We start from the raw sequence: 15,645 nt of genomic DNA, 5'->3' as shown, positions 1-15,645 counted from the left end.
CAGTCACTATCTTTGTCATAAAGGACATTGTGAGGAGATAGCATCAATAATCGCTATGAGTTCTTATGCCACAAAAGAGAACGAACCTAACACTCAAAGAGTGCTTAAGAAGACACCTAGATCTTTTAATCCTCATGACAATGCAACACTGAAATGAGAATTGTAGTATGACAGAGCTGAGGCACATCTACAAAAATAAGCCAACTGCTAAGCCTCAGAAGTAATTCAAGCCCAGATTTAACTCCTTTCACCAGGGCATAGTGCATCCCTCATGGAATTGTGTTTAACTGTAAAAGATTAGGTCATGACATCTGCCCTTTCATGTTTAGAGCCAACATTAGTCCATATTAACCTAAACCTTATAAATATTTAATGTTAAGTACTTTTACTACTTTGTACTGCAGGAGAGAAAAGCAATTTCCAATAGTGTAGTTTCAGGCAATTTAGCCTTGTTGTTGCTATCCAGAAAAAATTTTCTCACTTTTTTTGTACGGATAAGCAGACACACTTGCATTTTGAATTAGGGTGAACATTACTACTACTCACGATCTATGAATAATTGATCATCAGGGGATCAGATGAGATACTCTCTACGCCTCCTATTCAGGGAGAAGGCCATAATCATGGGGGTGCAAAGTGAGTTATGGAAATCTAATGTATTCTGCTGATTTACCTCTGCTCCTTAATGCTGCCCTGTGCTCTGCATTAATTTAAGATTCAAAACCAAGAGAATGTGTGTTGCAGGAAGACCTCAGTTGTGCTGATGGGGTTTTCCTATCTAGCCACTCACTTGTCAATTTGTGAACAATGGCATGCATTTATAAAACTGTGGATACTGTTAAGAGTTATGGTCTGTAACCCCAAAGTAGATGGTAATAAATGTCACTCATAATATAAATTATGTTCCTGACCTTGTTTTAGATTGTGGTCCTAAGTAAATATACCTCTTTATTTAGGTGGGAATATTAACATTACACTAATCATATTTAATAATGAACATGTGAAACATCACTTTATCACCTGGTTTAGTATTCTGTAATGCTAAATTTCTATTTAACCAATCTAAATCTTGTTTTTTCCTAAGATACAATCTCTATCTATGTCCACTCTATTGGGATAATGCTCTTTGTGTAAACTTCCACAATGCCTAGTTTACTATTGAACAGAGGTCAGGAAGTGGAGACTTCACTGAGATTATCTCATGCACTATGTTTCTTTTGACGGCAGACATAAAAAGTAGGTATAGGCAGAGGAAAGAGAGAAAAAGTAGTTACTGAAGAATGGCATCTGATGGGTGAGTGATGGAAACAAGTTAGGTTATCTTGGTTTGGGAGGAGAAGTGAGGGGTAATAAGAATGGAGGAGAAGGGAGGTTCAGCTAAAAAGAATTTAAAAGAAAGGAACGCCATCATAATTATCTGAATCAGCCTTAAGGTAAGAAATAAAAGGACAGGGATAATAGAATAGAGAAAATAATTTTAATAGTTAACAATTATTGAACTATTTACTCGATTTTGCCGAAGGGAAGCTGAGACATAAAAATGGTTAAATAATTTGCCCAAATTTACACAGCTAGCAAATGGCACAGAGCTTGAACTCCAGTCCTGGCAATCTGAACCACTATTTTAAAATAGATTAACAAAGTACATAGAGTGAGAAAACTTATAAGGGGACATAAAGACCAAGAGAATAACTGGGGTAGAGGGGAGGCGAGGACTGCATTTAAAAAATTATCAATAGGCTAAATATAGCTATGTTTTATTAACAGTCAGAAAGTGCTTTATATATATATCAGCTCATTTAATTCCGCTAACAGTTCTGTAGGGTAAGTACTATTAGTTGCATTTTGAGGAGGCCATCTGATAGATGATAAATGACACATACTCGTCTTGCCCTGAGTTACGCCTCAGTAGCAAGCTGTGGAGCCAGATAAGGAAAACTGAAAGAGACTTAGCAAGAGAACGGAGCAGGGAAAGGTAAGCAAACTGAAAGCCAGAAACGCAGGAAAAGTTTCCCATTTAGGCAGAGGCTGGCTCTTAGTTTCAAACCTCCGCAGCCGGCCCGCCACGCGTCACAAAGCCCGCCCCTCAGCCACAAGGCCACGCCCCCTCCAGCGACCGTCTCGGAGCTCCCAATACCTCCCTCCTTCTCTTGGACTCCTCCCACTCCTCCCAGCATCATTTCCTGTGCGCTGGATGCTAAGTGGCCCAGAAGTCGGAAGTGAGGGCGGGCGGTGGGGCCGTTGCCGCAGTGACAGAGCTGGGGGAGTCCGAAGATGGCGGCGTCGCGTCGCTCTCAGCATCATCACCACCATCATCAACAACAGCTCCAGCCCGCCCCAGGGGCTTCGGCGCCGCCGCCACCTCCTCCCCCTCCACTCAGCCCCGGCCTGGCCCCGGGGACCACCCCAGCTTCCCCCACGGCGGCCGGCCTGGCCCCCTTCGCCTCGCCGCGGCACGGCCTAGCGCTGCCGGAGGGGGATGGCAGTAGGGAGCCGCCCGACAGGCCCCGATCCCCGGACCCGGCTGACAGTCCCAGCTGTGGCAACACCACCAGCACAGTCTGCGCCGTCCCCACCGCCCCCGTGGTTCCGGCGGTTTCCGCTGCTTCTGCCGTCGGGGTCGCTCCCAGCACAGCCGGCGGCGGCAGTAACAACTCACCGTCGTCCTCTTCTTCCCCGACGTCGTCGTCGTCTTCTCCATCCTCCCCGGGATCGAGCTTGGCGGAGAGCCCCGAGGCGCCCGGAGTTGGCACCGCGGCATTAGGGCCCGGGGCAGCGGGACCCGGGCCGGGGGTCCCGGCCGTGAGCGGCGCCCTACGGGAGCTGCTGGAGGCCTGTCGCAATGGGGACGTGTCCCGGGTGAAGAGGTTGGTGGACGCGGCCAATGTGAACGCTAAGGACATGGCCGGCCGGAAGTCGTCTCCCCTACACTTCGCTGCAGGTCAGAGGCTCTTGTTTATTAAGGGTTTTGGTCTTGGGGACAGGGGTCCGGGGTGGGAAAGAAAACAAGTTATTGTGATGGAACAAAATGGGGCGTGGCTATGGTTCTTCAACACCTCACCGGAACGCCGGAGGTTCGTCTGTTAGGTAGCACCTGGGTGACGGGGGCGTGGTAGGGAAGGTGCGAATCCATTCTTTCTCTTGTTTGCACAGTGATACTTGGACTCATTCCTAAGCTCTCTAGTGGTGGTCGCTGGATAAGGGTATATTTAAACTTCTTCAGTTCCAAGTGTGTATAAATATAATTTGTTCGATTTGGGTAATCTTAGAGTAGTTTTGTTGTTTGCTAGTTAATTTCGGTTTTACAACAGGTATGTCCCGTGAGGACAGCTTCAACCAAAAGAATTTTAATGTAGCTCGGCAAGTGTTTAAAGATAAGATCGAAAAGTCTTAGTAAGCCATGAAAGACGTAAGTGAAGTTTATGAAACTTGTCCCCCTTTTTCAAGGAGTTTACAGTCGTAATTTGGATAGATCAAAATACGGCTGTATGAAAAAACTGGAGAAGATTGGTTGTATAATGTGATGGTAGAAGGAATATGGACTTTAAAGTTGTGAACGTTGCTAGTTGTCTAACGGTTTATCTTACTTATGTCTGTTGCCTCAGATTTTCCACGGGCAGAGATATACTAAGGTTGTCTGAGGATTTAGTGGGAAGCATCTGGTACATAAGTTCTCCAAAAAATGTTCTAATTCCTGAACTCTTGTCCACACACTTTGTTTTTCTTTTTCTTTTCGAGCAAGTACTGGACTATTTTATTTTAGAAACACCTAATCTATTTTTATAAAATACAGAGAAATTTAAAACAAAAACAGGACCATTATGTCAGTGCCCATGTACCCGATGTTTTTAAAAACAAAGGTGATATTGTTATATACATCAGAAACGTGTAATATATATATCATAAAATTCATATAGGACGGAAATATACAAAATGGAAAAGCACCCTCCCCCTAAGACACAAACATCAAAGGTAACATGCTGAAGATATGCCGTTAAGTTTCTTGCTAAATTTCCAATATGTAATCACTCTTTAAATTTGTTCTCTTAATGATAAAGCATATGGTAAGAACTTATATATGTATTAGTTCATTTTGCCACAACTTGGAGGATATTATTATACCCATTTTACAGTTGACGAAAGTGAAGCACATGCTGTTTAAGTCAGTCCGAATTCACACAGGTGGTAATGGAACCTGGATTTGAGTAAGTTTGATTTTAGAGCTTGTGAAACAAAGCTTAAACTATTACAACCTATACATGGGCTAAGGTCACTTTTAATGTTTATAAGTAATTATGATGGAGAGTTTCTATTTTGCAGTATTGGGAGGAAGAAGTAATCGGCATATACACCAACAGTAGCATTCACACATTTTTTTTATTGCAGCCCATACTTAGAAATATATTTTGCACTGTCACACACACAAACTGAATCAAAAGTTTCAGGATACAGTACTTTTCCTTACTACATGTGCTGTACTCTGATAGTGTATATCCTATTCCATTTAATTTTTTTACAAATGCTGTTTGTGATCTATGAGAATCACAGATAATCATTATAGATCTCTGGATCCATTCTTGATATATAGGCCCTACTATTAGGAGTCTAGTGGTTTGAATCATAAACAGGCTTCCATCTAACTAGATATTTGCTCATGAGTGTTGCTTATCTTAGGTGAAATAGTGTTTCTTTTTCCTTAGGCTAAATGAAATAATGAGTATAATGAATATTCTGATACAGTGAATCAACTGAGGTTGTTTACTTCTGCATACCTCATTCCAAATTTGTCTGTTTTAACATACTGCTTCACAGATCTTGTTCTTCACCTTAGTACATTATAAGTAGTCACTAACAGATGATAGTTATATTTATTTGTGTAATAAATGTACTTACTTAGGGTTGATCACCCATAAAATAGTGTTTGTCTCATAAATCAACCTCTTCTGTTTGCCAGAACAGTTACTTTTTATTCTGTTTTAGAGTTTTATGTGTACCCAGATAAGCTGGAAAACAAATAGCGAAACAGTACAATGACTATATTACAGTTATGAGGTGCTAACCTGGAACTGGCTTTTTAGGAAAAAAAAATTTTTTTAGTTCCTTTGTGGAAAACAGACAAACCTAAGAAAGAAAAAAAAAACCAGCAAAACCCTTAGGTATAAAATCATAACAGCCTGTAGTCAATTTGTCATATTTTCATATTTGTGTGCACAGCATTAAGAGTTTGTTAAATCTAGTAGTTAAAAGTAATTCTCAGTTGACTATTGGTTGAGATGCTAGTGATTGAATTGTTACGGAATAACTTTTAAAGTAGGTAATTGGTACAGTCCCTTGATGGGAAAGTTTAAAAACTGTAGTTCATTTGTCCCACAGATGTTTTATTACTTATCATAAGTCAGGTGTTAAATAGCTATGCAGCTTTGCAGTGGCAAATAGTCCTTACCCCTATGGAGCTCACAGTCTAGTGGAGAACACTAAACAAAACAACAGCAATAACAAAACCCTAGGAAGTGTGTAACCTGGAGTGACAAGAAGGTTTATTGGAAAAGGCACTGGGAACTCTTGTACTGGTTTTAGAGCTTTTAAGGAGGTCTTTCTAGGATAAAGAGATTTTTTAGGTGGGACTTTAAAGGATCAGTCCAGGCTAGCCAAGCAAAGATGGGGAGCGAGAATATTAATTCATGCCTTTATTTCCATTTAGGGATGAGTTTATAGGATGGAATGAAACCATTTTTGAAGATCTCAAGAATGGTATTAAGTCATATTTAAATCCTTTTGACTTTTTGAATATTACCATATTCAAATTGGTAATTTGAATTCCATAATTCCAGCAGCAGAATTAAGAAATGCTTTCTATCCCATTTTTGGACTGTGATCATTTATTTGTTTAAAATATGGCTTAGAGACAATATTAATAATGGAATCATTCTATCCACAATTAGAAACATAATCTCCAGTTACCATTGTTGATACAGGTTCTCAAAATACTATTTCTAAGTCCTTAAGATGGCCATATCAAAATGATCCAGTCTTTTTTTGTTGACTAGAGTTTATATAAGACTCTCACAGAGATAAGATCCATGACCCTGGTTTTCTATTGTTCAAAGGACAACAGTCAAAGCTCTATAAATAGTATCAATTTAGAGTGATATTATCTCCTAGTTCAGTTCTTAGTGCTAACATTTTTGTTAAAGGACCAGAATATTCTCATGACGTCTCTTTTTTAAAGAAAAGGTCAGATGAGGTCTTTTTAAAAAAGCTTTAAGAAAGGATTGAATTCTGAGATTTCACAGTATTTACTTCCAATTACAGAAATTTTGGAATAAGCTTTCTGGTAGTTAATTGACATATGACTTGAATTAGGATATGTAATGTAAGGTACTTAAGTATCAAAGCCAGCAAACTTTTATGCTTTCTTTTGATCTAGATAGTGTCTACAACACACATATAACGATATAGAGGCTGCCTGACTCCTTCCTGACTAATCCTATTTTTCCGCATGACCATGCTTGCCTTCTTTTCCCTCACCACTGTACAGATGTAGTTCCTAGTACAAAAACACTGTATCCTCTATAAAGCGTTGCCACAGCAGGTAAGAAAATGAGTAAGAATGCTTCAGTCCCCGTGTGGGACTGTATTTGTACTTTTCATTGTCTGGCATGCTCCTAGATTATACTTTCAAGCAATTGTCCTGCCTCAGGGTTTAAAAAGGATATAATTTGGTAATAGAAGAAAATGAATTAGTTTTATAAGTATCTTCCTAGACTTAAATTTGTTGGCTACAAGCTGGATTATCTGTTACTTACAGTTTTCTTAAAACCATGTGCTTTGCCTGAGGCACCATTTAAAAAATAAAAGTTCACAGAGAACTTTTATTTATTTTTATTAGTATTATGGTATCATTAATATACAGTCACATGAGCAACATTGTGGTTACTAGATTCCCCCCATTATCAAGTCCCCACCACATACCCTATTACAGTCACTGTCCATCAACATAGTAAGATGCTATAGAATCAATACTTGTCTTCTTTGTGTTGTACTGCCTTCCCCGTGCCCCCTCTACATGTTATGTGTGCTAATCGTAATGCCCCTTTTTCCCCCTTATCCCTCCCTTCGCCCCCACCCTCCCCAGTCCCTTTCCCTTTGGTAACTGTTAGTCCATTCTTAGGTTTTGTGAGTCTGCTGCAGTTTTGTTTAGTTGTTAAACCCTGCAAATGAAGGAAATCATTTGGTACTTGTTTTTCTCCACCTGGCTTATTTCACTGAGCATAATACCCTCTAGCTCCATCCATGTTGTTGCAAATGGTAGGATCTGTTTTCTTTTTATGGCTGAATAATATTTCATTGTGTATATGTACCACATCTTCTTTATCCGTTCATCTATTGATGGACACTTAGGTTGCTTCCATATCTTGGCTACTGTTAATAGTGCTGCAATAAACATAGAGGTGCATATGTCTTTTTGAATCTGGGATCTTGTTTTCTTTGCGTAAATTCCTAAGAGTGGAATTCCTGTGTCAAATGGTATTTCTATTTTTAGTTTTTTGAGGAACCTCCATACTGCTTTCCACAATAGTTGAACTAATTTACATTCCCACCAGCAGTGTAGTAGGGTTCCCCTTTCTTCACATCTCTGCAGCATTTGTTGTTTCTTGTCGTTTGGATGTTAGCCATCCTAATTGGTGTGAGGTGATATCTCATTGTGGTTTTAATATGCATTCCCCAGATGATTAGTGATGTGGAGCATCTTTTCATGTGCCTGTTGGCCATCTGAATTTCTTCTTTGGAGAATTGTCTGTTCAAATCCTCTGCCCATTTTTTAATTGGTTTGTTTTTTGGGTGTTGAAGCATGTGAGTTCTTCATATATTTTGGATGGTCACCCCTTGTTGGATAAGTCATTTATGAATATATTCTCCTATACTGTAGGATGCCTTTTTGTTCTGCTGATGGTGTCTTTTGCTGTATGGTAGTGATTTTTTTTTTAACTGTAGAAAAAGGGGAAATAAAGTGATGTCAAGTTTTCTCTTCCTTTTTCCTTTTTAGTATAATACAACCTAAATTAATGGTTGGTGGCAGCTGTTTTTTTGTTTGGACTTGTTTGGATTTTTCTTCTGAGGTAGATTAAAGAAAAAAAGGTGAAGAAGCATTTGATAGCAGATGATTTTTATTAATTACAAACTGAAAAAAAGTCATTCTGAATTTTCTGATTGACCAAAAATCCTTGAAGTACCTGGATTATCAATGGTAGTTTAAAAGTAACCTAAACCTCCTCATGCCCAGTTAATGCCCAATTACAATTTTGAAAAGCTAGGGTATATATCTGTATAACTAGACACTGAAAAGATAACATGCCTCATTCTGATACATTCAACTGTCATGGAAACCATTTGGCATTCTTATCCATCTTCTTACTAAGATGTGTAGTTCTGTATTTCCCAAAGCTCAGGTTGTTCTCACGTTGGCTACGGAAATGTGAACTTTCAGAGAGAAATGACATGGGATTACAGTTAATGAATACATTTTTGCTAATTTTTTGTCTTAAGGACAGAAGCCAAGCTATGCTTTTCTGCTTTGCAGAAAAAGGTTCTCAACTGGGAAAAAAAAACTTTTAGACTAATATAAAAACTGAGCATAATACCCTCTAGCTCCATCCATGTTGTTGCAAATGGTAGGATCTGTTTTCTTTTTATGGCTGAATAATATTTCATTGTGTATATGTACCACATCTTCTTTATCCGTTCATCTATTGATAGACACTTAGGTTGCTTCCATATCTTGGCTACTGTTAATAGTGCTGCAATAAACATAGAGGTGCATATGTCTTTTTGAATCTGGGATCTTGTTTTCTTTGCATAAATTCCTAAGAGTGGAATTCCTGTGTCAAATGGTATTTCTATTTTTAGTTTTTTGAGGAACCTCCATACTGCTTTCCACAATAGTTGAACTAATTTACATTCCCACCAGCAGTGTAGTAGGGTTGTGAGCTATTGAAAACTTGATTGCCCTTTCCCTCACCCCCCAGATAATCCACAGTGATTTTACAGCAGGTAAGTAACCATTGCCCTATTGGAATTTAGTAAAAGCAGATAAATTTGGATATTTAGTAAGAGAAATTCAGTATCAAATTCAGTGAATAGCTCATAGTATATGCTCTATAAATATTTGGGCAAGTGAACTTTGTAAGCTAGCACTTGTGATTTTTTATTTTCTGATCTTCTTAAATGTATAAATAACCATTCTTACATATTAATCCAGTCCTTTGTCATCAGAATACTCTCAGTGCTCTGTTGGCATATATAGAGTGAACAATAACACAGCAATATAGTGTTGATATTGTTACTAAGTAATAGTATAAAAACTAATAAAAATAGCAATAACTACCTTAGAGTGGTTTTTGTGCTTTTCCAGTGTAACTTTATTAATCCTTACAGCAACCATATGAGGTAGGTTTTAACTCTATTTTACAAATGAAGAAACAGATTCAGAGAATAATGTCTCATCCAAGATATCACATACTTGTTAAGTGATGAAGCCAGATTTAAACCCACATCTGGCTGCCCTAAAATCATTTGGCCCATGTTGCTGAAATAGAAAGTTGGTAGCAATAAGAAATAAATCTTTTGAGTCATTTTATAATTTGACAGTTGTTACTACTTTCTTAAATTTGTTTTCTGAAAAGAAAAGTAACTGTACAAATTTTGGAAAGTACAGTAAAAAGTCGTCAACCATGTCACTACCCTAAGGCAGCTAATACGGGCATTTTGGTATGTTTTCATAGGCATTTAAAATAAAGCAAAAACTGCATATAGATGCTTTTGTGAAACATTGTGACTAGGATTTGATTGAGACCATCTTTCAATTTGGTAGGGTATTGGAACATTTGTAATTATTAGAGTGTTGGACTTTCTGATCTTTTGACAGTTGCTTTATGAACATAAAAAGTGGATTGGGTAATCTTTGAGGAAGGATATTTGAGCAGCTCCTTTCTTTAAAAGACTACTTAAAATTGTTGGAAAATCTTGAAAATAAACTGCTGTATGTTTTGATTCATGGAAGCAGTCAAGAAAAACAACATTTTGAACAGTAAATAAAACATTTGAGAGTCACAATCTGAAAGTTCTTAATGCCCCTGAACTGTGGGAAAGATGGTAAGTCTTATGTTGTAGGTATTTTATCTCAATTTAAAAATTTTTAATGGTATGTCCACCATAGTGGGCATTTTGATTTCTCTGTTGTCACAGAGAGAACTCGTTTCCCAATGTTACCAACATGAAATCTGGGAAATAGCATATTCAGTAGTGTGAATCTTGAGAGAGATGCTGAGGACAGACACCCTCTTTATCTCTTCTGTTAATTCACATTTCTGAGAGTGACTGTAGTCCTTCTCTGAGAGAGTGAACTCGGTATTAATGAAGTGTTTATGGAAATTTAAAAGATCTTCATGCAACTTGTTTAATTAGCAGTCCCTGGGACAATTTCATAGTGTGTTTTTGCCCTTGGGTCTGTTTCTCAGGAATCTGATGCGAGCTCTCAGTCTGTATAGTAAGTAGTTCAGTAACAACTCCATAAATATAAGTGCTATAAGGAGCAAGAGGATTTAGATTTATCATTATTAGGAACTAAAACTGGGAAATTAATAACAATAAACTCTATTACATGTTAGTAAGTATCACTTTTAATGAAATGTAACTTTTCCAAAACAAAGATTTGTTTTGGAATCAATGAGAAGAGAAGTACTATTCTGCACTTTGCAACTCATTTTAATGTCTGACTTAATAGAAGACAGGTGGATTTTCATCTGCTTCTGCATGCCATTTGTTGTGTTATATTATTTGGATTGAAGTATATGAAGAAAGATATGTGATTTTTAAAGAAAGGACTATTTTAATAGCCTCTTCAGATAATCATAGATTTTTTTTCTTCAAAACTACACGCAAATGTAATAAATAATAGTTTCCTAAAGGTTAGTTGCAATGTGGAATCTGAAACTCTTATCAGTGAGTTTTTCATACTCTTGTTATGTTAAATTCCATTGGTTTACCTTGCATGAATCTTACATCTTATACGTTTGGTCATTTAGAAAATACTAGTTCACTGAGATATGCAGATCTCCCAAATATTGACACATTTCACTGTAAAAATAAACACATTTGTTATTACTACCACCAATCTCATCAGAAAGGTATTTAAATCTTAGGAAGTTGTTAAGTTCATGGTGGCAGATGCAAGTTTTACAAAATTCTCATTATTGCTTGAAAGCTCAGATTTTATTATTGGATCAAATACTGTTGGTTGTGTCTGTGAAATGAACTAAAAGTGTAATTGCTGAGAGTTTCTAAGATGGTGCAGTACATTTATTCCTAGAAAGTTTTGTATGTTAGATATATGTGTTACTAAACTTGCTTTGTTAGAAGGTTCTACTAAATTACCTTACCACGTCCTCGGCAGCACCAGCTATTACCATACTTTCTTGTTTGAAATACAACATACAGCCGAAGCATGCACAAATCGCAAGTGTATAATAGCAAGGTGAATGTTCATGAAGTGAATACATCTAACGAGTGCCCAGATTGAGTCAGACCATTATCAGTGAACCAGAAACCCATCTTGTGTCATTTGAGTCACTACGCCTCTATATCCATAGATTATAGTTGTGTCTGTTCTTGAACTTGTTATAAATCATATTATGTATAGTGTGTTCTATTTTGGGTGTGATTCATTTTATCTTGTATAGCTGTAGTCAGTTCCTTTTCATTACTATATGTAATTACATTGTGTGACTATACCACTACTTACCCATTCCACTGTTAATGAATGTTTGGATAGTATCCCTATGTTGGCTATTACAAATAGTGCTTGTGTGAGCACAGTTATACATGTCTCCAAACGTCATCATTTAAAACATATTTTTTAACTTTTTCATTAAAAAACATTCAGTATTCATGTTTTAATACGCATTTCTTTGGTCATATCTGGAAAAACTGATTTCACTCTTTAAAATAATTGGTATTAACTTTTTTGTGAATTTTTTTTCAATATACATTTTTTCTTTTGCCTTCTGATGTTTTTCTTGTTCATCATTGGAAATGTTTTCCCTGGTTTGATTTTTTAATTTCATCTATAAACTTTTCAAATCTGTTGCCTTTAAAGTTTTTCTCCTTATTTTCTTCTATTTATGTTTAGAAAGTTTTGTCTACCCTGAGGTCATGCAAATACCCACCTACAATTTTTTTATGGTTTCATTTTGACATTTTGTATCTTAATCTATTTTGGATTAATTTTGCTATATACTGAGAACTAAGGATTTAAAAATTGTTTTTTTCCTAAACAGGCATCCAGTTTCCTCAAACAATTTATTGAATAATAAATACAAACATTAAAAATGAAGATGGAATATTTTTTAAAATTATTATAGCTGAAAACAACAGTATTTATTAGGGAACATTTTGTTTCTTTTTCTTTTGACTTCTAGTTGTGTATTATGATTAATTCATTACACTGTTTAACCTTCTCTCTATGTCTGAAGTAAAAGTAACTTCTAAAAGAAATTATCTATTGAACTGTAAAGGGAGGTGGACTGAAAACTGTCAGTAGAATTTTGAGGGTCTTTTTAGCTTTTTTTCCGGCTTCTAATATTGGTATCTATACAATGTTTTATCTGTATAGATATCTGTGTTTTGCAGTCTTCTCTACTGATAACTGAGTTCACTTGAATTATGCCACTTTGGTAAGAAACAGTTGTAGTCTTCCCACTGCATAGTAATTTAAAGGAGTTTTAGTTCTGATATATTGGTTTTGAAGCATGATCTTGCTTCTCTTCATGATTTGACAGATCAGCCAAGTTTGCATTGCTCTATAAACCTTATAACCTGCACAGCGTAATTGTTTGTTAGAATGTTTTTTGTTCAATGTTTCTCGAGATGGCAACAGACTTTATGAGTTAATTCTTGATAGAGAGATACACATGCAGCAGCAAACCACCCAGCCCAGTTTTCATCATGCTGAAGTCTTCTTACCAGAAAGAGTACTTAAAACTGGGATCTTTCTGTGTTCAGCTTTGAGATTTTACATATTTAGGATTATTTTATTTTTTTCTCCTACATGTACATTAAAAGGTAGTAGACATGAAATTAAGCACCAAAATGCTTTTCCTTAAAATTGAGAAGGTTGGCTTTAGTCTGAAGTCAAATGATTGCTGGGTTTTTTTTGGTGATCTGTGTTTTCTTTCTGAAGGACTTAGAAATTTCATAACCTTATTATTGTTAGGCTTCTCTAATGCATCTGTCCATTCTGTTTGATGCTTCATGAACTCTTAATAATCTGAAACTTTATATTGTCCTTTAACTATAGAAGTTCTGTCATAATTTCTACATATATTTCCTGTCTTCCCATCCGCTGTTTCTCCTCTCTCTGTCGTTCTTTCCTTCTGTTTACCCCTTCTGGTACTTCCCTCAGGTACACTTCTTCAACTTGGTTTTTTCAGGAGTTTATTCTTTGTTTCCATTACTACTCAATCAATTCATTGTATTTTCTATTTCCCTTACTGTATTTTTCATGACAATATTTCCAGTTGCTTTTACTTGATAGATTTTTGCTCTCATGTCATGTTTTCAGTATTCTCTTATTTCTTCGCTGCCAACTTTTAATTTGCCAATTTTGAATGTCTTTTTTTATGGTCTGTTAATTCTGCTTTCATTTTACTCTCCATTCATGGTGCTTGCACTCCTTTGACATCTTGTTATTTCTGTTGTGAGCTTATATTCGTTGAAACTAACAGCTATTTGGGCTTCTATTGTGTGTGTGGGGGTGGATGGGTGTTGATAAGGGTCTGGTGTAGGGGTGGTAAAAGCTTGTGTTCTAGATTTTGCGTCCTGCAGGTGGTTCGAGGCACATAGAGACATTACTCAAGGTAGAGAGGTTCTGGATGGTGATTTTTGCTCACTTTTACTCTGGTCGCTCAGAATTTCTCTGACCATTCTCTTCTCTAAGTGCTGTCGCCTTCGTTGTAGTGCCTAATTTGGAGTCTCCCTGTACATGACTTCGCAGCCCAGCCAAATTCCGATGTTTTCCCTGATGTTACACCTCTTCTTTTTGGCTGGAGCTGGGCTGGATATACTGCTTTCTTATTCCACAGTTGCATTAGGGGACAATGTGACAGTGTTGAGTGAAAAGCACACAGTTAGAACACACTTTCCTTGGGCCTCTCCTCTGTCCAGGATACCTGACTGCCAGCTCATAAACTGATGTTTCTTCTCACAATGGAACCCAGTCTTTTTTTTCCTTCCCTTTTGCAGGAACAATTTCTTACAGTGTGTTGTTGTGGTTGTTTTTGTAGTGTGGTTTTGTCTTGTTTTGTATTTTTAAGCTGGAATCTGGGATTCGTTTCTTATGCTTTTGCTTCTGGTGATTTCTTGATTGGGTTTGGAAAGGGCGCTCATTCTTGATTATACTTGTTAATTAAATATTTTATCTAAGCATAAATGTTCTCCTCTCTAAATAAGATTCTATAAAATTGACAAATTAATTGGTCAAAGTCTGCCTCTGACAAATGAAAAAGATACAGCTTCATTGACATAGAAGTCACTTTTGTAGTTTGTTTCTTAAATTTTTATTTTGGAAACAACAGGGAATATACTCCCTGTTGCTTAGCAGTGACATCTAATCTAATGAAATGTAAAATAGTTCTTTATTTAAAGACTGATATCATTAGAGTTTAAATTAGAAGAAGCAGCAATAGTGACTTGAAAATTAAATATAAAATGTGTGTCTTTGTCATAGAATTTATTATAAAATAAGCAGGAATCTATTACTAGGTATCTATGGTCCTGTGTATAAACTTAACAAAGGATATAGAAAACCCTTGACTTTCTTTTTTTTAATTTTGGTATCATTAATCTACAATTACATGAAGAACATTATGTTTACTAGGCTCTCCCCTTCACCAAGTCCCCCCCACAAACCCCATTACAACATTATACATGCTAATCATAATGCTCCATTTCTTTTTCCCCACCCTAATTCCTCCCTTCCCACCCATCCTCCCTAGTGTCTTTCCCTCTGGTAACTGTTAGTCCATTCTTGGGTTCTGTGATTCTGCTGCTGTTTTGTTCCTTCAATTTTTCTTTGTTCTTATACTCCACATATGAGTGAAATCATTTGGTACTTGTCTTTCTCTGCCTGGCTTATTTCACTGAGCATAATACCCTCTAGCTCCATCCATGTTGTTGCCAATGGTAGGATTTGTTTTCTTCTTATGGCTGAATAATATTCCATTGTGTATATGTACCACATCTTCTTTATCCATTCATCTATTGATGGACACTTAGGTTGCTTCCATTTCTTGGCTATTGTAAATAGTGCTGCAATAAACATAGGGGTGCATCTGTCTTTTTCAAACTGGAGTGCTGCATTCTTAGGGTAAATTCCTAGAAGTGGAATTCCTGGGTCAAATGGTATTTCTATTTGGAGCATTTTGAAGAATCTCCATACTGCTTTCCACAATGGTTGAACTAATTTACATTCCCACCAGCAGTGTAGGAGGGTTCCCCTTTCTCCACAACCTCGCCAATATTTGTTGTTGTTTGTCTTTTGAATGGTGGTGATCCTTACTGGTGTGAGGTGATATCTCATTGTGGTTTTAA

The 15,645-nt window shown here is 37.0% G+C and overlaps 1 protein-coding gene across 2 annotated transcripts in view; it reads left to right on the top strand.

Annotated features, from left to right (window-relative positions):
- The first annotated feature begins 2,163 nt into the window (after positions 1-2,163).
- The window catches only part of TNKS (tankyrase), a 168,399-nt gene continuing 154,917 nt past the window's right edge, over positions 2,164-15,645 (top strand). The window contains exon 1 of one of the 2 annotated variants that reach the window (XM_036997576.2): positions 2,164-2,941. In XM_036997576.2, coding sequence (XP_036853471.1) covers positions 2,275-2,941 — 667 coding nt within the window. In that variant the 5' untranslated portion in view covers positions 2,164-2,274. The remainder of the gene's footprint in view (positions 2,942-15,645) is intronic. The other variant, XM_036997568.2, reaches the window with a different exon arrangement.

Source organism: Manis javanica, chromosome 12 (genome assembly GCF_040802235.1).
Source record: "Manis javanica isolate MJ-LG chromosome 12, MJ_LKY, whole genome shotgun sequence".
Taxonomy (NCBI): domain Eukaryota; kingdom Metazoa; phylum Chordata; class Mammalia; order Pholidota; family Manidae; genus Manis; species Manis javanica.
This window is presented reverse-complemented; position numbering and strand designations above follow the sequence as displayed.